The sequence below is a fragment of the Haemaphysalis longicornis genome, unplaced genomic scaffold (assembly GCF_048455015.1).
Source record: "Haemaphysalis longicornis isolate Haplotype H1 unplaced genomic scaffold, Haemaphysalis longicornis Haplotype H1 scaffold_7, whole genome shotgun sequence".
Lineage (NCBI taxonomy): Eukaryota > Metazoa > Arthropoda > Arachnida > Ixodida > Ixodidae > Haemaphysalis > Haemaphysalis longicornis.
In genome coordinates, this window is record NW_027526422.1 from 176634818 (window position 1) to 176662659 (window position 27842).

At 47.9% G+C, this 27842-nt stretch overlaps 1 protein-coding gene across 1 annotated transcript; it reads left to right on the forward strand.

The window, feature by feature from the left end:
* Positions 1-4609: 4609 nt before the first annotated feature.
* LOC144147262 (amine sulfotransferase-like) lies at positions 4610-27352 on the forward strand. The gene is made up of 2 exons (XM_077679353.1): positions 4610-4737; positions 26247-27352. The coding sequence occupies exon 2, from the start codon at positions 26263-26265 to the stop codon at positions 27220-27222; it is 960 nt and encodes a 319-aa protein (XP_077535479.1). The 5' UTR covers positions 4610-4737; positions 26247-26262; the 3' UTR covers positions 27223-27352.
* The last annotated feature ends 490 nt before the right edge of the window (positions 27353-27842 follow it).

Below are 27842 nucleotides of genomic sequence, written 5' to 3' on the forward strand. Positions count from 1 at the left end.
TTCTTTTTTCTCCTGAGGTTTGCAGATAGTTTCTGATAGGGACCCAACTCTCACCCCCTGACCTGCTTCCAGCGGTTCTGGGAACCTTTCCGCATGCACCTGCAGCGCGTCAACAAACACCCTCTCATCTGTTCTCTCAAAAAAATCCCGGAATTAACCCCCCCCCCCCCTCCGCCTGACTTTCCTGTGACCTACCTCGCAGCTCAAGCTATACAACCTTCTTTCCCCCTCAACATCTCCCCCGATATACTCCCTAAACATTCAGCTTGCTCAATTTCCCTTCCATCTTCCCCTCTCCTTTCACCTGGTGTCCTACCCCTATATAAACCGTGCCTGCCAGGCGAGAGATTGCCCTGAGGAAAGCAAGTTCTCTTTGCTGAAACGTAGGCCACAATCGTGCTTTTACTTTGTTCGAAGTTTTTCTTCTCTTGTATATATGTATGTATATATATAGAAGAAAACGTTCCTGGCTACGAGGTTAGCTGTAAGATAGAGAAGTCAAACTGAAAAACATAACATTGATTCTAACGTTTCGAACAGGGACCGGTCTTTTTCAACGATACAAATAGTGCAGATCAGTTGGGTTTAAATACATTTTAGTGGTGGGTGGGGCAAGAAGATGTATCAAGCAAAACGTAGGCTCTACACGACACAGAAGTATGCGAAGCCCCAGAACGCAAGTGGGCGGGAAGGGGGAAGCGTGGGAGTGGTGCCAGGGGACAGAGGGGAAAGGGGGGTAATCAACGCAGGCGAGTCTATATGATAAGAGGAAAGCGTTGCAGGGCACTGAAGTCACCACGGGAAAGCAAGAAAGTGAGGGACTAAGGAGGGGCTCGTTTCCTGCTCGGTTCTGAACTGGAAATTGACTGGTTGGGAGAAGAAGGTGTGGGAGACCAGAGTTAATTACGGACGCCTAGTGCAAGCGTTAACACACACTCACACACAAAGAAAGAGGAAGGAAGGAAGAGGGGGATTAAGACAATATAGTTTTTTTTAGCCGCAGGGGCGCGTGAACCGCAGCGGGGGAATGCGGGGATGAAAGAGGTTCGAAGAAAGCCCCAAAACGGCACGTGATTTCACATGGGGTAAAAACACGGAAGCGATTTCCTGTATAAAACGTGACGGACGTCCACGATGCGGACGCAGAAAGGCAAGGTCGTGCAATGCAAGGACAATACAATGCAAAGTAACGCTAATTTAAGAAAGATCACATAAATACCGTAATATAAATGGACATAACATAAGTGGACATAGAAACAGGGAGATACACACTGCCATTAGAAGTTCTCGAAGAGCGTTCATGCCAGATCATATTACCAATAGCAATTGTTCAGTGCAAAAGGACACAGAATTATAATAATAATAAAAACAAAAATAAAACAAAGCATGGGGCACAGTGGTGAAATCTATGTACATTCGAGCCTATACGGTGCGGCAACAATACACAAGCAGTACACTGACATAGTACAAAGAACATTACGTACAGAGTACACTATGCAAGGATTTTAAAAAAGAGAACAGAAGTAAAAACGCTCCTCTTTAAGAACAAAGTTTCTCAGTTGTTCGTTGCATCAGCCTTCTCCGGTGCCTGATTGGGCAAGCAAAACAATCGGCCTGTGTTTTAATTTATGCCGTTCAAGACAGTGTTAAACTTGTAAATAAAGTGCGATTCACGGGTTTCACCGTCATAATGCGTTTTTAAATTGGACTGAAGCACGGTGGCTGTGAATGTGTGGAAGGGGTGGCCTAGATTATTTACATGTATAGATAGGGGAAGGTGTGGTAGCAACTTTATGTGTGCTCGGTGGTTTGTGTATTGTGTGCTCGGTGGCTTGTGTATTGTTACCGCACCGTATAGGCACGAATGTACATAGATTTCGCCACTGTACCCTTTGCTTTATATTATTTTTTTTTTGTTTTTATTATTATCATTCCCTGTCTTTTTGCACTGAACAATTGCTATGGGTAATGGGATCTTGCATGAAAGCTCTTCGAGAACTTCATGTGGCACTGTATATTCCCCTCTTTGTATGTGTTATTTAGCCTTATGTCCATTTATATTTCGGTATTTATGTGATCTAGCTTAAAGTAGCGTTACTTTGCATTGCATTGTCTTTACATTGCATGACCTTGCCTTGCTGCGTCCACCTTGTTGACGGCCGTCAAGAAATCTCTTCCGCGTTTTCACCCCATGTGAAACCACGTGCCGTTTTGGGGCTTTCTTCTAACGTCTTTCATCCCCTGCGGCTAATAAAAACCCTCTCTTGTCTTAATCCCCCTGTTCCTTCCTTCCACTTTTTTGTGTGTGTGAGTGTGTGTTAACGCTTGCACTAGGCGTCCGTAATTAATTCTGGTCTCCCCCACCTTTTTCTCCTAACCAGTCAATTTCCAGTTCAGAAACGAGCAGCAAACGAGCCCCTCCTTAGTCCCTCACTTTCTTGCTTCCCCGTGGTGACTTCAGTGCCATGAAACGCCTTCCTCTTATCATATAGACTCACCTGCCTTGATTACCCCTTTCCCCTCTGTGCCCCGGGACCAATCCAACGCTTCCCCCTTCCGCCCCCCCCCCCTGCGTTCCGGGGCTCCGCATACTTCTGTGTTGCGTACAGCCTACGTTTTGCTTGATACATCTTCTTGCCCCGTCCACAACTGAACTGTATTTAACTCCAACTGATCTGCACTATTTCTATCTTTGAAAAAGACCAGGTCCTGGTCGAAACGTTAAAAAAAATAATGTTATGTTTATCAGTTTCACTTTTCTTTCACACACACACATATATAAATATATATATATATATATATATATATATATATATATATATATATATATATATATATATATATATATATATATATATATATATATATATATATATATATATATATATATATATATATATATATATATATATATATCTGTGAGTGTCTCTCTATCTGTCTCTCTCTCTCTCTCTGTGCGTGCGTGCGTGTGCGTCTGTGTGTGTCTGTGTGTGTGTGTGTGTGTGTGTGTGTGTGTGTGTGTGTGTGTGTGTGTGTGTGTGTGTGTGTGTGTGTGTGTGTGTGTGTGTGTGTGTGTGTGTGTGTGTGTGTGTGTGTGTGTGTGTAAATTACCGGAGGGAGCTGGGAGGCGACGTGTGATACATCGACCCCGCTTTCCATCAACTACCTGCATGAAGGTTTTCCAGTGATGGTTTTTGGGGCAAGTTTTCAAATCGTTGCCATGTTGGCGGAGCTCTTCCACAACGTGGTCGCCGTAAGAATCAGAAGGCTCGAATAGCAACGAAGACCCCACAAGCCAGCAATACCCCACAGTGCAGCCCAGGTGCTACGCCGGCACCGCGTTAATGCCAGCTAGCTTTTCCTTCCCCAGCGGCTTCGCCCATCACAGGTGTGGCCCCACAGACTGCGTTGCGCCAGTACAGCGGGACACGCCGGACATCTACCTAGGCGACTGGCGAGGGTGTCCGCACTACGACAGACTGCGCCCTTGTTAAAGTACGGCCCGCACTATACGACCCTTGTTTTGCTCTGTTGTGAAAAACGCTGACAAGCACGTGCACTATAAATTGCACAGATTTACAATTAAAATATATGTAGTAAAACCCAAAATACCGTAAGAACTGCGGAAAACGATGCCCCCGGAAATTAGTCACTTAATGCAGGCAAAAGCCAGAGTGGAAAAAAATTCCCAATTACGCATCTCTACAGCAAATGTGCGTGAACAGACCGCAGAGTGAAAGAAAGTTATTAGAGTTCTAGCTGAATAAACTCCTTCGTAGCAATCCGGAGATTTCCGTAACAGAAGGATTCCAACTGAAAGAATAGGAGTCACCCAAAAAAAGTATAATAAACCAACAAATTAAAAGTAGGGAGACAGAGTGTACTCCCATTCTAGACAATTCTAGAGCACACAGCTTTTGATTGAGCAGTGAAGCAGATGTTCTGATACTGAAATCAGAACGGAAAGTTCTGCAGGCGCAATGTTCAACGTTGTCAACTTAACCGACGCGCCATTCCTACTATCGGAAATTAAACTATCAAAACGTCTTACATTGTGTTACTCTGCAACAAATTCTAGGAATCCCAGCTTTACAATGACGTTTACGATGGTAAACAAGATAGCAATTCCACAACCTCAGAAAATGTAGAGCCGACTGTCGGAACCACATTTTCAATCCTTCATGACATCCCTAAGCAATGGCTAAGTGCTGCTACAATCTTTATTGAAAGGTGGTTTTCATGCTTGCTCAACCTTAGGTGTCGTTGAAAAATGTAGAAAAACAATGTTCGAATCACGTGCGTGAGTTGACTCCTCAGCTCTCAGAGCATTCACAAAGGGTTCTGCTGTTTAGTAGAATCGGAAGTGGGGGACTTGGCACACGTATTAGGAAAAGAACAATGGTCTATTGTAGAAGGAGAGTGAGAGTGCTGATAACGGGTTGTGTAAGCGGCGGTTGCACTGCATGTTTTCTCGGAGATCCAAGTTTCAATAATGCTGCGTTTGAGAGGACTGAATGGTTGAATCGCCAGCTTAATGTGCTCTTATTGACTACGCCCACCGAACACATGCAACGACGATAAATGTTATCAGAACATTCACATTCCATAGGGGCTTCGATCCCCGAACTTGCGCAATGTTAGCTGATCAGATGGGTTCATTGTTGGGGAAACATATAAGAGCAGAGCCTGGGAAACCACCCCCTGTTTCAACTACAATAGGACACGCGGTCCAGGCAGGTAAGTACATACAGCTGTACTTACATTTCGGCTTTTCATGCGCTGACGCGCAACGTCTAAAAGCTGCATATCAAGGAACCTGCGTCTGAGCCCTTCTTTGTTACCGAATCCTAATTTTAATTGTTCTGAGGTTTTACTGAGAAATATCAAAATGCGGCTTATTCATTTCATGCAGTTAGAAAAAAATATAGTCACATTTTATTCGTTACGGCACTCCACAGCATCGCACGTACTGTGTTGCGAATTTCCTTGAGAAATTATGGCCTGTCATGCATAACTTTTCTATAATTAATCGACTGAAATTCTTTTAAGAGGAGTCAATGTCTGGAATACAAAATGGATGTACACAGCAAGTTGGCGATGTTCAACAAAGAAGTATGGGGATGGAACGAAAAACAAAACACTCGCCCGTACTGGAGAATCACGTAATATTACCGGTTTGAAAACAAGAAATAAGTCTTTGGCTGTTGAGAACTACTAACAATTTCTTGGGACCCTCAACTCTGCGTGCTTCACAGATGAAAGCCTGGCAACAGTTAATAACAACTTGTTTATTGCTATTTGTACTTTTATATCTCTCTTTGCTCTTGTTTTCTGCGTAAGTTACTTCGACCGGGTTCACTTTTGCTGCGCAGTGTATCCGTATTCTTCTCCTCCATTTTTTCCATGTCTTAAGGCGCATATTACGTGAGCAAGCAGACTGGCTCACGCCACAACTTCACGCACCATAAGGTGCACTGGTTACGTGGTCCACACTGTCTTCCAACTTTGACGTTTCATCAAGCCCATGCTTCAACTTTATATTTTGTCTCAAATACACATTTTGGCAAAATGTTGCAACCGGGCACATTGACCCCCAAAGTTTCCGATTTCTGTCGGATCCTCCAACTTTGTATGTGCCAAGAAGAAAGAAGCAAGAACGAGAGTCCTTGTTTGACGCTGCAAAAGTAGAGGGATAGCAAAGTTGGTACAGCACTGGGCTGCAACTGTAATGACCCGCTTTCGAACATAATCAAGTAGCACGTGTTTTTAATGATGGCTCTTACAGTGTTAACATAATCTTGACCGGAAAAGTTCAAAACGGTGATTTTTCCGGTGACACGGCAATTAAGGCTTTTTTTCCTACAAAAGTCAAAAGGTGCAAATGTACTAATTTTGTGCAGTTAACCGGTTTCGCTGCCTTCTATCTCTGAGACATGGTTTGGCAACATGAGATTTTGAGCGAAATCTTCGAACACTTGCATCGCATCATTGTGGGTGTGCCACACAGCAAAGAGCTCGCTATATTGCCTACTAGCGCCACCGCCTAAGTGGGGTGCATTGCAAGAAAAGTTTTTCGTTTGTTTCCTTTGTTGCACATAGCGTATTTGGGGATTAGCGGGGATTGGGGGGGGGGGCGCTAATCTGCTAACTTCACAAATTAATCAATCAGAAATGTAAATTATTGGAATTGGGCATGTCGTGTGACACGTCAACCTAATGGCACGTGAGTAGAAAAGGTTAACAGAAGAACTCTGATTACAGGGAAGCTGTCTCGTGGGCCGGTAATCTTATTGATGCAATTTGCTCTAAAAGACGAAGAAACAAATGCGTAGAGATCAGAGTGGATAAATGGAGCTACTACGATTTCAGTGGTATGTACCGCCAGGTGTTCGCGTCAAACGCGTGAGAATGCCCGGAGGAATATTTAAACCCCTTGTTATGTTTGCTATCGTAAACGCAAACCTGACATGTAGTGATAAAAAAATAAAAAGTCTTAAACCCCATCTAACGGCGATTGTGGTTGAAGCACGAAGATTTCTTGCGTGCGAAGTAAAATACCAAAATGCCAAAGTAAAAGCCACTGCAAAGCGTCAAAAGATCGAAGTGCAAACCACCTGGGACCAAAGTATAAGCGTCAACAATCACAGTGCAACACCCTGTGTGCCAAAGTCAAAACTCAGTTGACGGCGAACAAATACGTCATGAGTAAACAAAGTGCCCCCCCCCCCTTGCCCTCATCGTCTTTGTTTGACCATCGTCTTCAGTCTAAATCCAAAGTGCCAAACGTGGCCAAAGTTAACGCCCACGCAACGAGCCACATGGAAACGCTGAGCGACCCAAATGAGATGGTGGCGCTATCAGATAGGTATCGACTTCAGAACGGGACGGGACCGGGTTCAATTCCGGCCACGGGACTTTTTTGAAGACGATGCTCATTGTTGGGCTACTTGAAGGGGGGAATTTTGGTCTGTCTGACTGTCTCTCTGTCACTCGATTCAGCCAGCAGGCCAAAGCAACACAGATGCTGCGCAATAGTCTTATATACTCACAGCTAAAGCTGAACGTCTAAGTACGGTGATAATGTTCTTACTTGTCAACAGTATTGAACAAGAACAAGGTATTTCGCAGATATAAGGCAGAAAATCAATACATGAGTGACATTTGCAGTGTTCCTTTATAAAAAATTACGCATTCCTGCTTTTTGCATACTCACAGCCAAATCTAAACGTTCAAGTACGGTGTAATGTTTATACTTGTAAACACTATTGAACAAGAACAAGATATTACGGAAATATAAGCAAGAAAATCAAAACATGGGTGATATTTGCAGTGTTCCTAATTGGCTATCTCCTCCTCCTCCTCCTTTACTAAAAATCACGGATGCGCGCTTTTTGCGATAGCAAAGAAAATACTACATCAACTGCAAATACCCTCGCCTTCTCTTGCGCGCGCTACCTGACGGAACTTAAAAAAACAAATGGCAACACCAACGAAAGGTTCCACTACAAAGGTTTCGCGTTCCGCTTGGAATGCTCGTGGAGTAGGGCGGCGTGGTTCTATAAACGTTGTAGTCGGGTGCCTCGATTCACGGGCGTCTCCTCCGTACGCCAGGGCTGGTGTCGAGGCACCCACCTTAGAGCAGTGGAACGCGGTAAATTTAAATTGACTACAGCAAACCTGTAGGGTGTTATCTTGGAAGGAACGAGACTGGAGAGGAGATGGATTTACTTGCGAGAGTCGCCATCGACTATCGTCTTGCGTCGACATTTGCAACGAAAGGAGCAGATACGTGGCGAATTCTTTTGTGAAGTGCAATGCACTTCTTAAGCGACCCTGAACCTGCGTCCACCGGCGATGTCCGCGCACGTGGAGATGGGCGCGCGCAGCCTGGCCGCTGACATGGCACATACCCACGTGGGGGATTGGCCAGGAATCTCCTCGTCTTCCTTTGCAACGGGGGGAGATGGGCGCGCGCTGCCTGGCCGCTGACATGGCACATACCCACGTGGGGGATTAGCCAAGAATCGGGCGTGAGAAGGGCTAATGCACCAGCTTAAAGGAGTACTGACACGAACTTTCAAAGCTGAGATGCGCTCTAGCAATCAAGTACAACGACAACACAAATAGGTGTCTGTGAATAAATGCATCTTTCTTTCTTTGTAGTTGTGTGTGTGTGTGTGTGTGTGTGTGTGTGTGTGTGTGTGTGTGTGTGTGTGTGTGTGTGTGTGTGTGTGTGTGTGTGTGTGTGTGTGTGTGTGTGTGTGTGTGTGTGTGTGTGTGTGTGTGTGTGTGTGTGTGTGTGTGTGTGTGTGTGTGTGTGTGTGTGTGTGTGTGTGTGTGTGTGTGTGTGTGTGTGTGTGTGTGTGTGTGTGTGTGTGTGTGTGTGTGTGTGTGTGTGTGTGTGTGTGTGTGTGTGTGTGTGTGTGTGTGTGTGTGTGTGTGTGTGTGTGTGTGTGTGTGTGTGTGTGTGTGTGTGTGTGTGTGTGTGTGTGTGTGTGTGTGTGTGTGTGTGTGTGTGTGTGTGTGTGTGTGTGTGTGTGTGTGTGTGTGTGTGTGTGTGTGTGTGTGTGTGTGTGTGTGTGTGTGTGTGTGTGTGTGTGTGTGTGTGTGTGTGTGTGTGTGTGTGTGTGTGTGTGTGTGTGTGTGTGTGTGTGTGTGTGTGTGTGTGTGTGTGTGTGTGTGTGTGTGTGTGTGTGTGTGTGTGTGTGTGTGTGTGTGTGTGTGTGTGTGTGTGTGTGTGTGTGTGTGTGTGTGTGTGTGTGTGTGTGTGTGTGTGTGTGTGTGTGTGTGTGTGTGTGTGTGTGTGTGTGTGTGTGTGTGTGTGTGTGTGTGTGTGTGTGTGTGTGTGTGTGTGTGTGTGTGTGTGTGTGTGTGTGTGTGTGTGTGTGTGTGTGTGTGTGTGTGTGTGTGTGTGTGTGTGTGTGTGTGTGTGTGTGTGTGTGTGTGTGTGTGTGTGTGTGTGTGTGTGTGTGTGTGTGTGTGTGTGTGTGTGTGTGTGTGTGTGTGTGTGTGTGTGTGTGTGTGTGTGTGTGTGTGTGTGTGTGTGTGTGTGTGTGTGTGTGTGTGTGTGTGTGTGTGTGTGTGTGTGTGTGTGTGTGTGTGTGTGTGTGTGTGTGTGTGTGTGTGTGTGTGTGTGTGTGTGTGTGTGTGTGTGTGTGTGTGTGTGTGTGTGTGTGTGTGTGTGTGTGTGTGTGTGTGTGTGTGTGTGTGTGTGTGTGTGTGTGTGTGTGTGTGTGTGTGTGTGTGTGTGTGTGTGTGTGTGTGTGTGTGTGTGTGTGTGTGTGTGTGTGTGTGTGTGTGTGTGTGTGTGTGTGTGTGTGTGTGTGTGTGTGTGTGTGTGTGTGTGTGTGTGTGTGTGTGTGTGTGTGTGTGTGTGTGTGTGTGTGTGTGTGTGTGTGTGTGTGTGTGTGTGTGTGTGTGTGTGTGTGTGTGTGTGTGTGTGTGTGTGTGTGTGTGTGTGTGTGTGTGTGTGTGTGTGTGTGTGTGTGTGTGTGTGTGTGTGTGTGTGTGTGTGTGTGTGTGTGTGTGTGTGTGTGTGTGTGTGTGTGTGTGTGTGTGTGTGTGTGTGTGTGTGTGTGTGTGTGTGTGTGTGTGTGTGTGTGTGTGTGTGTGTGTGTGTGTGTGTGTGTGTGTGTGTGTGTGTGTGTGTGTGTGTGTGTGTGTGTGTGTGTGTGTGTGTGTGTGTGTGTGTGTGTGTGTGTGTGTGTGTGTGTGTGTGTGTGTGTGTGTGTGTGTGTGTGTGTGTGTGTGTGTGTGTGTGTGTGTGTGTGTGTGTGTGTGTGTGTGTGTGTGTGTGTGTGTGTGTGTGTGTGTGTGTGTGTGTGTGTGTGTGTGTGTGTGTGTGTGTGTGTGTGTGTGTGTGTGTGTGTGTGTGTGTGTGTGTGTGTGTGTGTGTGTGTGTGTGTGTGTGTGTGTGTGTGTGTGTGTGTGTGTGTGTGTGTGTGTGTGTGTGTGTGTGTGTGTGTGTGTGTGTGTGTGTGTGTGTGTGTGTGTGTGTGTGTGTGTGTGTGTGTGTGTGTGTGTGTGTGTGTGTGTGTGTGTGTGTGTGTGTGTGTGTGTGTGTGTGTGTGTGTGTGTGTGTGTGTGTGTGTGTGTGTGTGTGTGTGTGTGTGTGTGTGTGTGTGTGTGTGTGTGTGTGTGTGTGTGTGTGTGTGTGTGTGTGTGTGTGTGTGTGTGTGTGTGTGTGTGTGTGTGTGTGTGTGTGTGTGTGTGTGTGTGTGTGTGTGTGTGTGTGTGTGTGTGTGTGTGTGTGTGTGTGTGTGTGTGTGTGTGTGTGTGTGTGTGTGTGTGTGTGTGTGTGTGTGTGTGTGTGTGTGTGTGTGTGTGTGTGTGTGTGTGTGTGTGTGTGTGTGTGTGTGTGTGTGTGTGTGTGTGTGTGTGTGTGTGTGTGTGTGTGTGTGTGTGTGTGTGTGTGTGTGTGTGTGTGTGTGTGTGTGTGTGTGTGTGTGTGTGTGTGTGTGTGTGTGTGTGTGTGTGTGTGTGTGTGTGTGTGTGTGTGTGTGTGTGTGTGTGTGTGTGTGTGTGTGTGTGTGTGTGTGTGTGTGTGTGTGTGTGTGTGTGTGTGTGTGTGTGTGTGTGATCTCTCTTTCGCGAACATTACCGAACCGCGCAAATTCAACTCGTGCATTCGCACTTTCACATTCTTCCCCTCGGGGAAATGCGGGGAATTTTTTTCGTCCTGATCATGTGCCCCACGCAAATTTAAAAATGGCTTTTCGGCGGTCGGTTTTGGTTACCACTCCGCCATAAGTGAGAACAAAAAAACTGGCTTTGAAGACAACACTTCTTGACAGAAGTGTTGTTTTTAAAGAGTGCTTTTGCTGCTGCATGCGGAGCACGTGAATTACCGGCACCAGTAGTTTGATTGATTGTAGGGTTTAACGCGCCGACGCAACGCAGGCGATCAGGCGCGCCGTAGTGGAGGGCTCCGGATTAATTTTGACCACCTGGCGATCTTTATCGTGCGCCGAAATCTCGTACACACGGCCGTTTTTGCTTTTCGCCTCCATCAGAAAAGCGACCACCGCGGCCGGGAATCGAACCCGTGACCTCGTGCTCAGCAGCGCAACGCCTTACCAACTGAGCCACCGCGGCGGGTCACCAGTAGTTTCAGTAGCTTGAAACGGTCTTGCCTTCGTATGCGTCTTCTTGAAGAATTGTTTCAACTTTTGGGTGGGTGGTTTTATAGGGAGAAAAGGAGAAAGACGTACAGACAGACAGACAGACGGACGGACAGACAGACAGACACACAGATAGACAGACAGACAGACAGGCAGACAGACAGACAGACAGACAGACCACAATTTTAGGCCGAGAAAGACTGTGCCCTTAAAAAAATTAGGTTAAAGACATATTAAACGGGAAATGTATCATGCACAATAGCTCACTTTGTTTTGTTACGCCATGCGAAATTCCGCTCCAAATGTCAAGGTTGGAAGGAATCAAACCGTGGTGTTTTATGACTCATAAAGCTTCATAAGATTTGTGCCCAAACAAACGTATTTCTGCTCGCCATGACTATAACTATTCGTTTTTCAGATAATTACAGAAAAATAGCGTACTATTGTGTTGCTTTAACACTACCACGTCTTAATAAGGGCAACCACTGCTTAAAGGAGCCATCAAGAGAAAGTACAACTTCGTGTAATTTGAAAGAACTAGGATTCAGTATCTCACTCATCTCCATTACAGTCCCCAAAAATGTTTTTTTACAAAAAAAAGTGAGAATTATTTAAAAACCTTCAAATTTTGCGCCACAGTGACGTCTTCGTATGAGCAAGAATTACGTCATACGGGTTAACAATAAACCATACATAATTTTCAGTGCGTTAACTGCCCGATAGCATTGAAGTGATCCGGTCAAATGAAACTACAGGCCCCATTGCAGACCTCCAGTCATGTGTTGTCGCGATAGGTCAGTTAGGCGGCCGCCAATCGCAGAAACATGGTTCCGTTACGTCATCAAAAAGTTGCGGGAAATTGGCTGGGGGGTCCTGACTGCTCCACATGTTTTCTTCAATATCTCCGTTTTTTTTTCTAAGATTGCGATGATATTGGTATCACTGTTATCGGGACTAAGCAGTCTTCTTAACAAACCCAACTTGTATTTTGTCTTCATAGGTTCTTTAAGCCCCACATTAGACAGGGTGGGTTTCGTATTGGTGATTTTATACTTTAGTGAGATACGAATTAGGGAAATAAATTAAATGTGTGACTTTGGTAGGAGAACGCTACAGAATGAACACAAGAGGACGAAGCATAGTCAGGTTGAGCGCTTCGCTCTCTATCACACTGATTTTGCTGAAGGCATCAAACTATATACTGAGCAGTCTCCCATCAAATCACGACAACTCTCGGCAAAACACAACAAGCTGTGCTGATGTCAGTGACAAAATAATCAGCATTCATCAAAGTATATTGGAAAGGAGGCCCCGCAGCGCACTTACTGCTGCATTCTGCTGCCCAATGGTTGATTCATATTCGCCATTGATAACGCTTCGCAATTAATACAGGCGAAATAGAGGTTCCTGATGAGTTGCTCAGCGCGCAAGTTTGGCCTAGTTGGTGAAAGAAAACTCCGACAACTTAAAAAACTAAAACATAACACCGATACGGAAAGAAACACATAAGTTGCGTTTACGAGACTGTGATACAAGTTCAGCAAATGCAGCTTCTGTCACGTGGGCATCGTGTGAAGAACGTCGATCGTTTGACTTCGCTCGACAGGCTTTGTTTGGCTACGTAAACCTCTTCGGTGCACTAAGAAGTCGTTGCAAAGTCGCAGCCTCAACAGGGTTGAGGGCGTTACCCAGCCGCTGCGCAAGATACTGTCACCGAGTAAAGAACTCTCGGATGATTCTAACGTGGCCTGTGCGCCTTCATTTGCTGTTAATATTCGTGCACGCTTTTCATCGTGCGTAGCACGTCTCTTTGCAATTGAAAACCAGTGGTAAAAGACGCTGCACAAAGGTGACAAGAAACATATCGACAACCATTGGGCTCACAGCTGGGCATGTTGTGTGTCAGGGTGGTTGTCCGTGCGTTTCTTCTGTCCGCATGCAGAGCCCTTTTTCACTGATTAGGCTGTGTTCAGGCTACCGACGTAACAGCCATATTGGGTGCTATGGATTAAAAAAACGGCGCTTACCTCAGTTCGTCAGTTCGGTTGGCTGAGACATCAAATGTCATCATTCTTTTAAAGATATTACGACAGCTGTGAGAACCGTGTGAACCCGGCCCTCACTTGGCGTCTGGCCAGCGCTGTTATTCAAGGCTACAAAACTTCGAATCATTAGTAATACCTCATTTGAGTTGTATTTCTATGACGCGAAGTTGAACGGATTTTTTCAGCGACCTCCTACAGCGCATACGCATATTGGCTTCGTAATTACGTTTTACGGAGTAATTACGTAAATGCGTTTGTTCGGGATGCTCGGCACACCAGACGCAGTACCAAACAAAAATTTCACCATCTTCCCGTAGTATGCAAAGTATCCATGGGGTCGACTCAAGTTCCCATTATATTTCAGTTCGATCGCGGCGTTGCGGGAGGAGAATGAGGGGAGCGGAGCGTGCGCGCGCGTCATTTATACCGAGGAGCTACAGTGGCGCCCCTGCGGAGTATGCAGCGGCTTCCGTCGCGTCTCTAACCCTAAGTTGATTCGCATTATCGGGCAGGGAGCCGCAGGTGCTTCCCTTCGTTGTGAAATCCCGCAGAGGAGAGGAGCTTCGGAGAGGAGAGGAGGACTGCCTCGCGTACTACTCAGGGTTCCCCTACGCGAAGATGACGGCAGTGGTTGAACCCGAAGCCATTTCGTGATGGATTGTTATGTTGGCCAATACCTAGGGGCATCCTGCCACAATCATAATCAGCGGTGCCTGGCCAGGCATGCGCAGTGTGGGTGTGGAAGCCGCACAACGGCGCCCACACAACGGCGGAGGGAACAGGCTGGACCATAGAGAGAGAGAGAGAAAATGACTTTATTGAAGGTTCCTGCGGAGGGTAGGGGCCTCGGCCACGCAGGGCCTGCCCTTCCTAGACGAGTATTAGGTTGTCCCCGAAGCAGTGCCTCGCGGGCGTCGGCGCGGTCGGTGCGTGGTGGGTGTTCGGGTGTCGACCCGCCGACCCCCCAACGACGCTTCCCTGCGCTTCTGCCCTGCGAGAGCAGCCTCGAGCCACTGGATAGTTCGTAGTTGCACCTCGTGCTCACCCGAGTTCATGGCATACGTAATGTCCTCGGGCAGGCGCGTTGCACCGTCTGCCTCCAGCGAGTGTCGTTCACATCCCCACAGCAAGTGGGCTAGCGTTGCGTTCGTTCTCGCGCACACACTGCACAACACACTTTCGTAGACCTCTGGACACACGTGGCGCGCCAGAACCGGGGTGATCACCGAGTTCGTTTGTAGTTGTCTGTATAGCACGGCTTCCGCTCTGGTGAGCTTGGGGTGGGGGGGGGGGCGGCTTGAGTCGCCTGCCGAGCCTTTACCACTGTAGTATTTCCCCGTACGACGCGAGGGGTTCTTGTTCGGTTTCTGGGTGCCCGTCCGTCGGGGAGGAGCGGGGGGGGGGGGGGGGCGCCTCGCGGTTGGAAAGGTCTCGCGCGGCGGCGCCCGCTGTCTCGTTGCGGTTGGGGTGACTGCTGGCTTCGACGCTCGTGTGCGCCGGGAACCAGCGGATGTGGGTGACCGGCGTCGCCAGCTCGCCGGACGTTGCACGACACTGCACTGTACTCACTGCCCTATCGCACACTGTGTTCTTAGCGTAGTTCGCGATGGCCGAACGCGAGTCACTAAGCACTGTGGTACACCGCGGGTGTGTTAGCGCGAGCGCGATCGCCACCTCCTCTGTCTGTAAGGCGGTCGGAGCACGGACACTGCACGCACTGTACACATCACCAGTTGTAGCCTTCACCGCCACGGCCACGTAGGTGTTCGGGCGGTCTGGGTATCTCGCTGCGTCCACGTAGAGGGCGCCCGTGTCGTTTGTGTGCGCCTCGGTGAGGGCCTTGGCCCTCGCCGCCCTGCGTCCCGGATTGTGAGCGGGGTGGACGTTGCGGGGCAGCGGGAGTACCTTGATGCGTTGGAGCATCTCTCTTGGGAGGCTCTGTGTGTTTTGCGGTTCCGTCCCTGCTCGGCCGCGGCCGTAGCCAAGCCGTTCGAGGATATTCCTACCGGCCCTCGTGGATGAGAGGCGGTCGAGTTGCGTTGTTCTCTAGGCCTCGCTGATTTCCTCCAGCGTGTTATGGAGGCCCAATTCCAGTAGTCGTTCTGTGCTGGTGCTGTTGAGTAGCCCCAGCGCGGCTTTGTAGGTCTTGCGAATGGCCGCGTTGATCTTGTCTCTCTCGTGTTTCTTCCACGGGTGAAAGGCCCCCACGTAGGCCACGTGGCTCATGGCGAAGGATTGTACCAGCCGTAGGAGGCTGGTCTCTTTCATTCCGTGACGTCTTGTGGATATGCGTTTGATGAGGCGGGTGGCGATGCCCAGCTTCGTGATGACGCGGTCGACTGTGGCGCTGTTGCTTCGGCTTGCTTCGAGGAGCAAGCCGAGGACTCGGAGGTTGCTCCCTTTGGGGATGACGGTGCCGTCGCTCGTGCGTAGTGTGATCGTGGTGGAGTCTTCCTCTTCTTTCTTGTGGTACCTGCCCGGTGGTGGGATGATGAGCAGTTCGGACTTTTGCGGGGAACACCTCAGCCCGGTGTTGGCCAGGTGGTCTTCGATGGCGTCGACTGCCTCTTGTAGTGTCGTTTCGATGTGGCCGTCGCTCCCTCCGGGGACCCACAGGGTAATGTCGTCGGCGTAGATGGTGTAGCGAACCTGTGGGATCCCCGAAAGTAGCTGGGCCACGCCGATCATCACGAGGTTGAAGAGCACCGGCGAAATTACCGAGCCTTGGGGGGTGCCTACGCTGCTCAGTTCCCTCTCTGGTAGCTGCAGGTCGCCCGCTTGTATTTCCACCGTCCGGTGCGGCAGGAAGTCGCGGATGTAGTTGTATGATCTCTGCCCCAGGCCCAGGCGCGAGACCTGCGCTAGGATGGCTGAGTGACGCACCTTGTCGAAGGCGCTCTGTAGATCCAGGCCCAGCACCGCCCTGTTGTCTTGGGTAGGGACGGTCACGTCAAGGATGTCGTGTTGTAGCAGGATCATGGCGTCCTGGGTGCTGAGCCTTTCACGAAACCCCAACATGGCGTCGGGGTAGAGGCCTTCGTCTTCGAGGTAGCGCTGCCATCTGTTGTTGAGGACGTGCTCGAGCACCTTGCCCACGCACGATGTGAGAGATATCGGGCGCAGATTCTCGATGCCAGGTGGCTTGCCGGGCTTGGGGATGAGGATCGTTCTGGCTGCCTTCCACTGTCGCGGGAAGGTTCCCGCTTGCCAACACCGGTTGAAGTAATCCGTGAGGGTCGCGATGCCCCCTCGTTGAGGTTGCGGAGGGCTTTGTTGGTGACCCGGTCCGGACCGGCCGCCGACTTGCAGTTGAGGTTCTGCAGGGCCGCCCGGACTTCCCACTCATCGATGTCGCGGTCGAGGGTTGGGTTGGCCGGGCCGTGATATCTATCGTGATTCTCGCTAGGTGTGCTCGGGAGGTAGCGTTCGTTGAGGCGTTTGCACGTCTCTTCCTGCCCCAGCTTCCTGCCCATAGGCTGCTTCGGATCTAAAAGGTACGAATAGGATTCGGTGGCCGCCGCAGAAGCGCGATGTCATGGTCCGCCAAAACACCTGCTTCGAGAAACGTGATGAAGTTCGTGCAACGCGAACTCAAAAAGCAACCTCCTTGCATGAATTTAAAAGAAAAAGAGGGATGTGGACGAGAATCAAGCCGCTTGGCTTCAATATAGGCGTTTCCCATGATTACCAATAGTCGACAACAGCTTCACGAGAAACCGTGGTCGAAAAATGTACCAATCATAATACCGTCTTCAAAGTTTTCAGCACTTCTCTTGACGGGGAAAAGGGGTAGTAGTTCATTGAGGCGCCCGCAGCACTGGCGGTCACAACTGGTGTACAACCTAGAACCGGTACAATGTATGTGTGCCTTTTCACATCCCCTTTCTTATACGCCTCGCAAAATGTTGAAGATCTACATGGTCCTCTGCTCATGACTGCAAAGTTGGATAACTGGATATCGTTTCTGGACACTCGCGTGGGTGTCGCTTCTTGGTCATGTAACTCAATTCCCAGAAGGCTAACGTAGCTCACACCTGCTGGCCAGGCTCCGGAAAGGGGCTATATGACCCTCCGAAATAGTCAAAGAATTGATGTCGGTCGGAGTTCTTTTGACTTTGGAGAGGCGGATGGAAAAGCCACCTGGTCGCGTCTACATAGCAGTTAGTTACGTTGTTCCTAACAACGTTTTGACATTGGCACTTTCCCGGCTCCAAACTCCTCTCATGTAATTTGACCGAAATATACGTTAGTGTATTGTATTGTATTGGCGAAACGAAGGTGGGGCGAACCATGAAGTTATCTATTTAGAAGAACTCAGCCATAAGCAACACCCCGCCGAAGCTGCGCGACGCATAAGCTTTTCAGAGATATGGGTCTATGGTGGTGTGTTCAACTGTACACTCCTTCACGTGATATGCCCCGCTTGTCGACGACGACCACTTCGGTCGACGACGCAATTGCGAGGTGAAAGGGTTAACAAATAAAGCAAAGGTGCAGCTAGAAAACAGCGTAGGTTAGGCATTTCGAGACATATCGGTAGGTTGGGGAAGGGGAATGGCACCATAGTCAGTTGTGCACACGTTGGGACTTTTGTCGGCTGGTCACGGCGGGTAGTCGACCGGGGACACTGAAAGATGGAAAGTTGAAGATGGATGTCAAAAAATTTCGGATCGCGCTGCAGAACCAATATTCAGCTCTTACGAAAAAAGCATAGTTTACGACACAGGAAGCCAGCGGCAATCTTACACGCTTTATCACTGAGTGTGCAGTTAAAGTCGGAGGTACGATAGCTAGGCAGGATACTGGTAAGCATTCCCAGGAGACGAAATATTTAATTAGAAAACGGTAAAGCATAACAATCTCCCCCCAGCTGACAGAATAAAACTAGCGGAGCTTTCGAAGTTAATAAGCGCTAGACGGCTGACATACGTAAGTATAATATGTAGAGGATATATCATGCTGTAAATAACGGAGGCAGCCTCAAAGTGGTGATGAGGCTTGTAGCAATGGGAAAAAATCAGATGTATGCACTTAAAGGCAAGCAAAAAAATTTCATAGCAAATAGGGATAAACTAGTTATAGTCGCTGAGGATTTATCTTAAACGGGAGGCCCACCACTAGAGAGGCCGGCGCTGCGATGGATTTGATGTCACTTGTAGGATCACCGTTCCCATCTTGCTGCGTAGTTGGCTTGCAGCGATTGGCACTTTGTTTAGAACGCGCGTTCTAAAAGTATTTTTGTGTAATAACCGTTATTTGAAGTTACTTCTCAGTGATAAAGCACAGCATGACCTCATGGGTACTTTATCACCGTGTCAACTGTGGCACACTTTCCAAAAACACCTGCGTGGTGTATGACGTATGCGACCCAACAGTAAGCTGCGGTTTGTTTCCCCGATCAAGAATCTAGACTCGTACGATAATCACTTAGTTAGGTTTATAAATTTTCCTTGTTGAAAAGAAATGTATGAAGCAGGAACTCATGCAGCAGAACTGCTGGCAGAAACGTTCCGCACACGCACCCGCCGTGCCTACCGACACGGCCGACGGAGCGGCTCGAAGCGATTGAGGTCGCGGCAGCAACATCTTGTCGCCGCTTTTTTTTAAATCACACAAATCGACGAGAAGAAATTCCTGACTGGTAAAAGTGGACGTTAGTGTGGTTAAAAATTATGCTAGGTCGTGTCATCACGTATGGTTTTCAAAGCGATGCTCAAATATCTCTCGCGATTTACGCCGACCGGCGCGGACGTCGCTCCCAGCGGTAACCACACCACCGGCCCTGTCACGTGCGGTGTGGCGAGTAGCCGAAGGGTCATGATACCTGCGCGCGAGTGTCGGCCGAGGCCGTGGCAGGCATGTTGATAATGAATCGCTGAAACGGCAATCACCGCGGAAACAGAGTTCCATGAACAAGAAGAGGGGGGGGGGGAACAGTGTGGCAAAATGTTGTTAGAGACTGTCATTCGCAACTGTAATGATAGCGGCGATGAAATGTCTGTTTTGACGCTAAGGCTTAAGTTCCCAACATTCGATTACGTGCATCCGAAGCCAGCTGCTAGCTCTTGGAGAAAACCCTCTCGTCGCGAGCACGCATGTTGCGTTTGGCTTCTCCTAACTTCTTACAATTCTAAAACTCCCCATTATTCGAAATCCTTAACGCCGTGTTTCGCCTCGTACACAGCGTTGCCTTCACTGAGCAGTTGTGAGTTTCGAAATTGATGCTAGAGAAAGGTTGGCTCACTGTAAACGGACAAAAGCCAACGATGCAATTATAAATTTCCACGCCGACGTCCTAATGAAAACTAAATATTACCATGACCAACCCCGCTCGAAGGCGTTGAAAACTCGCGTTCATACCGTTCATACATTGCGGACAAGTGGTCGCGAAATCTAAACATATCAGCCGTGCAGAGTACAGAATACACCAGTTATAGTTAATCAAATTCGGGCATCACTGTAAAAACATTGTAGGGCAAATAGGCGCTGCTTAAGCCAAACCTCAGGTCACAGCAGCACATTTAACCATGTCCGGCGAAGCAATCTGGTCACCGTTTTCGCGCAGTCATTTACCAGGCAATGCGAACAGTACGCGCGGTGAGATCAAAATTGAGCGACGCGTTTCCATCGCTCCTACAAGGGGTTTCCTTCCACACACACTCGCGTACATATACCGTCAAAAGTACTTCATAATGAATTTACAGCGCAATTTTCTCGCATCTGTTAAATCGTCCTCGGCGTTAGCTGGCTGAGTACGAGCTATAACATTTAGAGTATCGGCACTCTTTTCTCTCATTGTTATGTGCCGCCACAATTTTCATTGGTCGGTCGGAACCACGTGATATTTGTTTAAATATGGGCGCAGCCATTTTGTTTCTGCCCACGTCTTCTCTCTCTCTCTCTCTCTGCGGCGCAGACGCTAGAGCACCCGTTCACACTCTGCCCGTCACAACAGGTGGCGCTTTCGTTGGTAGAGTTGGAAACACTGCAAGCCAGAAACAAAATGGCCCCCAGACGTTTTTGTGTGCACGAAGTGGTGGTTCCCTTAAGCTTTGCTTATTTAGTGACGCTAGTAGCACCTACCTAAACGAGGCGAAGTCCCATATTATTCAGTCTGCCAAGCACTTGTTTGGGTAATTTGCATCACATTCGCAGGAGCGGGTAGACGGTGGCCACAGCAAAAAAAAAATCCCGCCATCTCCACCAAGTGAATGATGATGATAGGGGCGGAGCTAAAATGCTTATCGATAAATCCGTGAAACATTCACCCACATATCATATAAAGACTCGACACGTCAAGCCTTCCACCGGTTCGTTGACAAGCCCGTCGACGACGTTGATGTTTTTGGTGAATATGTAGGGCTTGTATGGGACGATGAGAATCTCAATGGGTAAGTTGGCGAATTCAGTGTGTGACATTTTAGCCACCTTGGCCGTCGCCTTCTGCAGAGCGTCTTGTGTCGCGTACCCCAAGTACGTGTCTTCAGCTCGCAGACGACGAACGACAACCTCTTCTTCTTCCTCTCCTCCTTGTTGGGTAGCAACGAACGCGTTGAACGTTACGACCTCTGCGGGCAATCTTTGGTTGGCCAATCCCTAGGGGGATCCTGCCACTATCATCATTAATGTGCCGTGTACAATGTGCCGTGTACGGCCGGGACAGGGCCCGAGCAAGGGGAGCTTCGCCCCTAAAAAACGCGCATCCGCACATGCACGGGAAATGCGTTGTAGGAGATGACAACACGACCCGGCGTCCTACAAGTGACGTCACTCGTAGGTGGCGCAGCGGTATGACTTCGAGGCCACTCTAGATCCCAGATAGTGAATGGCTCATCGAGTTTTGCTTTGGAGGCGCCCATGTAGGCAGGATAAGGTCTAAGTAGGAGAGGAAGAATACAAAGGTCACGGAGCTGGGTTGCTAAGGCGTCCTATCTCAGTAGGGAATGATGCTTCACGAGAGTGGAAACAGGAGCCGGATGAGGCCCAATAAGTTTGTTAAGTAGGTTCCAGGTTCTTTCCTGATCCAGGCTGCCGTTGACTGCATTACAAATTTCATTCCATTGATTCCTGGCAAGTGTACCCTAGTGCTCTTTGACATGTTTTGTTAATTCCGAGATGCATCCACGAACCGACTGTTATTTGTTTGGGTGCGAAGGGCACGCAAGAGTCGTTTTCGCATCTTCCAGGAACGTCGAAGATAAGGGTCTGGGTTGTCTGATGGGGCTGAACCTGACCATTCTGGCGTGGTTTGGTTTTGGGCCTGTTTGAGTTCTTAAATCCAGTTGTCGAGATTCCCATTTGCTTTAGAGGTGTCGGGAGTATCTCTGCCCATTTTCCAGTTAGTGAGCGAAATTTTACATTTTGGCGATCGGATACAGGAAGGGATAGTGATTTGAATAATGTAATGATCGCTTAGTAGTCTTTCATCTGTAACATTGCAGGTGACATCTCGCGCTCCCCGTCATGCCGTGAGGTCGGCCATGGTCGACTGTTGATGTTGGTGACCCACGCGAGTAATAGAATCAGGGTTATAAACTATTATTTCATCTCCGTTTAAAGTGTCGTTGAGTATGCGGCCAGGTTGTAAGGTGCATGGGGTACCCCAAAATTATGTACGGGGCAATACACTCACCAGCTATAATGAAGTCAGAGTCGCCATACAACCTTGAGGTGAATGAAGTGGCTTAAATGTGTGTTCTCTTTAGGGGACGATTATAAAATTTACGATAGACAACGGGCGAGAGTGTCCTCGGTACATAGTACACGCAGTGAGATACCGCCAAAACGAGATGGGACATCGATGGCTTCAAATCCAAGATCCCTGCGAAAGCGTGTGCTAACTAAGGGGGCACTATCGCTGCAGCGATCTGTACGGTAGCCGCAACGTCGAAGATAATACCGAACGGGGAAGTAGTGCAGAGGAGATAAACATCCCAGCAGTGACGACAGAAGTAGTAAAGAAGGCATTGAGAGAAACGCAAGGGGCACAGCATCTGGTGAGGATCAGATAACAGAAGAACTCTTAAAGGAGGAAGGGCAAATTGTACTTTAAAAACTGGAAACCTTGTATACGCCATGTCCAATGACCGGAAGTGTACCAAAAGATTGCATGAACGCGAACGTCATCCTAATTTATAATAATGGTCACATGAAGCACTTGAAAGATTACAGGCCGATAGGCTTACTCTCAGTCATCCAGAAGGTATTTACCAAGGTAATCACTAACAGAATGTCTGCCACCATAAATTTCAGTCAACCCAATAAAGAAGCAGGGGTTTGTAAAGGGCATTTAACAATAGACCATATGCACACGATCCGTCAGGTGATAGAGACGTGCGTGGAGTATACTTCATATATGACCTATATATACTGCACAGATTATGAGAAAACATTTGACTTGGTCGATTCCTCAGGAGTCATTCAGGCGTTGCGGAATCCGGGTAAAGAATTGAAGCGCTAGGACAACGGGAAAAGTGAGTTAAGACACACAAGGCGCTCTGTGTGTGTTGACTCGCTTGACCCGTTTTCCTAGTGCTTCCATTCCTTGTGATGTTCTACCAACGGGCCCAAACCAGCACCTTCGGGAATCAGGGTGTATACCGGCATTACATAAGGATACTTGAACATATCTACAACGTGTGCACTGATACCATATTTCCCCGTAAGGAGAGCAGTAAAACTCCTATAAGGAAGGGCGTCAGATAAGGAGACAAAATCTCTCGAATGTTATTCACAGCATATTTAGAGGAGGCATTCAGAACATTGGATTGGGAGCAGGTGCCGTAAGGGTTAATGGAGAATACCGCAGTACCCTCAGAATGATAACGTTGCCTTGTATAGTAACTCGGGGGACCAATTGCAAAGCATGCGTGCCGCTTTGAAGACGCAGAATAGAACTGTGGGATTGAAAATTAATATGCAGATGACTGAAGTAATGCTCAATACCTCAGGAGAGCACAGCGGTTTGAGATAGGGGGCGAAGCAGGTAAATATATATATATTTACCTATATATATATTTTACCTATATATATATAGTAAATATATATATTTAGGCCAAGTTGTCACCCCGGATCCGGACCATGAAGCAGAGATAATTAGAAGGGTAACAATAGCGTGCAGTGAATTCGGCAGGCATTCTCAGATAATGAATGGCAGCCTACCATTGTTCCAGAAAAAGAAAGCGTATGACAACCTGCGCCTTACCGGTACTCACCTACGGGGCACAAACTTCGGGGCTCACTAAAATGGCTCAACCTAAATTGAGGACGATTCCGCGAGGAACGAAACGGAAGATGATAGGTGTAACATCAAGGGACAAGAAGAGACCGGGGTGAGTAAGGGAACAAACGCGTGTGAAGGAAATATTAGTAGAAATTAAGAAGAGGAAATGGAGATAGTTAGGTAATGTAATGCGAAGGCAAGATAACCGTTCGTCATTAAGGGTAACAGAGTGGATCCCTAGAGAATGCAATCTAGATCCCTACAGATGGCCCTAGACAAGGCATAGAGAAGGCAAGAAGGTAAATTTGTCGCTGTTAAGACATGACCGGGACAATTGGAGATCGTTGGCAGAGGACTTTGCCCCAAAGTGGGTGTAGATAGGCTAATGATGATTGGGATTACGATGATAATGATGATGATGGGTCTTGTGTCGCCTGGCCACGGCGGGGTGTCGAGCGGGGACACGAGGCTGGGTACGTGAACACGTTCATGAAGCGCCGGTACGGCGGCGAGCCACCGCCACCCTAGAACCCTCAGCAAAGCGCATCAGTGGCCGAGACGGGGTAATACTTATGGTTGGGACGTTGAGGCATACACCACCATTACGAATGATCTTACGGGCCGGCAAAAGATTTCTTCTCTGCTTTATTTCTACTAGAATGTAATGAAACCCCGCTCAAAAGCGGTCTTCAAATTGAACCTCCAGCTTACCCTATACTCACTGCAATACTTTACATATGCCTTTATTCTTCTGTGTGCCCCTTTACGGAATTCCTTGCAATGGGCCTATAAGTTCTTGTTCACTGCCGGAGAACACACAGATTTCGTAGACTTGTTTGTATTCGCAACGTAATATTTAGTTTGGGCTCCTCCTACACAGGCATCAAAACCAACGGGATACCATTTGCGCTGTCAGGAACATTCCTTGTTGAGAGCCCCGCGCGTTCCTTGATAGTTACTGTCTTCGTGGTTGTCATTTCATTTCCTGATTTGTAGGCTTTCTATGCAGTATTGATTCCACAGTTTATATACGTACTTTGCAATTCGGTTATACGTTAACGCATAAAAGTTATTTCTTTTGCAGTGCGCAGCCAGAAGTGGCGAAGACCAGAGATGCCGAGCGGAACGCGTTCCGCTCCCCGCTAGCAGACGACGCTCGCTTTCCTAGCGCAACTCGCAACCGCAGCGCCGCGGTGGCGAGAGTCGCGGCCGGCCGCCTTCTCTCCACGGCCGCGGCGGGGAGATACGGAACTGAAACTAAAGCGTGGCAAACTGTTCGCATGGCGACGCAGTGAAACATCCCTCTCGCGAGGGGCACGATCAAATGCAGAGCATTTCCGGGGCGCATGACATTAAGTAGTTTGCTTTACGTTAATGTTGTTGCACTTGTGGCAACTGCTGACGAGAGAGCGCTCGTCAGCAGTAAAATTGGCAGCCTCGGCGCACGTTAATTCCGAGAGAGGGGAGTGAATGTCCTTGAAACGTGCCTGGGCGCGCCATCGAATGTTGATGCGCCGATAGCAGAAACGTCGGAGCCGGGCATGTCGAGGCGAGCTATGCGCACTACTACGGACGCCTAGAACGGGTGACATCGTAAGTTAAAGAAATGCTCTGCATTTAAAAGCGTAAAAACCGGCAGACAGCTTGCGAATGCTATCATGTCATTTTCGGCGTTGGCGCCGCCTTTCATCTATCGGTTGCTGATCTCCTTAAGCTACCGCAGTTACGTCAGCGTCCTAAGAATTGTACGTTGCTTTAATGTTTCTTTACCTCAGTACAATGTAAACAGTATTTGATTGATTGTAGGGGTTAACGCGCCGACGCAACGCAGGCGATGAGGCGCGCCGTAGTGGAGGGCTCCGGATTAATTTTGACCACCTAGGGATCTTTAACGTGCGCCGAAATCTCGTACACACGGGCATTTTTGCTTTTCGCCTCCATCAGAAAAGCGGCCCCCGCGGCCGGGAATCGAACCCGCGACCTCGTGCTCAGCAGCGCAACGCCTTAGCCACTGAGCCACCGCGGCGGGTGTAAACAGTATTTATTCTTCAATGCGTTGTGCGAAGACATTAAACTAATCTTACTTGGCGGGTTATAAAGCAAAGGTAAAATAAGAGCGAAATAGCCACACCGTTGTATACATAGTTTGTAATATTATGATTAAGAAACTGCACGTCTTTTTCTATAATGTAATCGTTAGAGACAGCGTCAATCAGTTTTTCAGGATTTTCCAGGTACTGATTCATAATGTCTTGTCACGTTTGCGTCGCATTAATCAGGATTCAAATAGGCCATTTTCAACTGTCCGGCATAGTTTCATGCAACTAAAATAGGAATATGACCCCTTAGTTAAACGTTTTCGTACAAAAGAGCTTTCCCAAGCGCGTACGTACTCAGGTAGTTGGAGGCGGACGTACAGTTTGCTGCTGTGAACAATAGAGATCCAGCAAAGCCCCTATAACTATTTGAACCTCTTAACTTGGTATCTGATACCTTTCATATTAATGTTAATTTGCATTACGAGCTGCGAAAGTAAAGATGAAGACCCTGCTACTATATCTTAGCCTTTCTGAGTTAATTCGATGAATTACTGCTCCCCGGCAAATTTTATTTTGGATGTACATTAGGTCTGATTCTCCCCTCGAATACGAAGCTAGGACATAAATGAAGTTTATCAGAACTCATTTATGGGGTCTTGAAATAATAATTGTTAGAAATTTCTTTTTGCTCTGTGCTGAAGCAAAATATCCTGCATTTATGTCTCAAACCTTGATCAAAAGTTACCGAAAGCTGTTTTTGAATTCCAATACGGAATACAATATTTTAATTCTATGGTACGAAAATGTTCTCTACTTTCAGACACGCATCTCCTCCGATGGAACGCAGAAAACCGAAGTATCAGATGGTAGACGGAGTACCCAGATGTTTAGGACTCGACCCGGACATACTACGAGAAAATCTTAAATTCAGAGCCAAAGCTGGGGACGTCGTGGAGTCCACGTTTCCGAAGAGTGGTACACACTGGGTACAGTTCATCATTCAGCTGATCCTGAAGAAAGGCGAACCCATCTCTACGCACCAAGAATTCGCAGACAACATGCGCTTGTTGGAGTATTCAAGGTGCCAGGACTGGTCACCAACTCTACCTTTGAGGACGTTCTTCTCGCACCTGCCATTGAACCCCGAGACGATGACGGAAGAAGCCAAGTACGTGTACGTGGCTCGTAACCCGTGGGACGTGTGCGTCTCTTTCTTCCATATGGCTACAAACCTTAGCTCCTACGAGTATCAGGACGCAACATTTGAGGAATTCGTTCACGCCTTTTTGGATGGAAACTTCGGATACGGTGACTACTTCGAACACGTGGCCTCTGGCTACGCACTGAAAGACAGACCGAACGTCTTTTTCCTCACCTACGAAGAACTCAAAAAGAACAAACGAAATATCGTTGTTAAATTGGCGCACTTTCTGGGCGAGGAGTATGGCAAGGCCTTGGAGGGCAACGAAGAGATGCTTGAGAAGTTGCTGGAGCGGTCCTCACCCGAATCCATGAAGAGTGTAATCGTGATCGACTTGAAGGACAATCCGAACAAGGAATTCCAAGAGGTGTTGTCAAGAAACAAAAATAAGTGTAAACATGGCTACGGCGGTGATGAAAACAAATACGGTATCGTGCGAGCTGCCAAAGTGGGTGGTTGGAAAGACTACTTCACACCAGAACTACTGCAAAGAATGGAATTAAGAATCCGTGAAGCTGAAAAGACGTCACCGTTCATGGAGCTATGGAACGATATTCGAGCTGAAGCTGTTGAAGCTTCGAGATGTTCCGGATGAAACTGTACAGTTGCCATAGGACAAATCGGGATGCTAAAAATATATTTAGGCATTTGTGTCCTTACAATCACTGTCCCCTGCATGCACTAAGCCGTACAAGCCAAGAATAAAACTATTCCAAAGGTTCGGGCTTCCACTCTTTCATTCAACAGATACGTAGAAACGCTTTAAGATGCCACGAATTGCAGAGGCAACGTTGCGCAGATTTCCACCTCGCTCATTTTTTTGTTTTGTAAAATTGTGGCTGTTTTTATAGGCTTGGGGTAAAACAGAACCAATTTCGTTGATTCCAATGAAGAGTTCCCATAGAGCCGATTAGATAAATCTTGATCTTATGGGCTTGGTAGTTCTAAAGCGATTATTACGGGATCTTGTTAGTCCGGAGCACTGTAGGGGCCCGGCTTGTCGTTGGCGCTCTTACAGATTCACATCATAACGTACCCAACAGACGCTTGGAAAAAATTACACCATCTTCCGGTAGGGGAACCCTGAGTAGTATGAAAAGCAGCACGAAGTCGATTGAAGCGCCCATTAGCTTTCAGTTCGTCGTTTCCGTTAGGTTGAGGTACGTAGCTACCGTTATATTTACAGTTTGGTTTCCATGGTAACTACCACACTTT

What these genes read in the sequence shown, in the direction of transcription:
- LOC144147262 (XM_077679353.1), top strand. Translation starts at nt 26,263, where the DNA reads ATGGAACGCAGAAAACCGAAGTATCAGATGGTAGACGGAGTACCCAGA.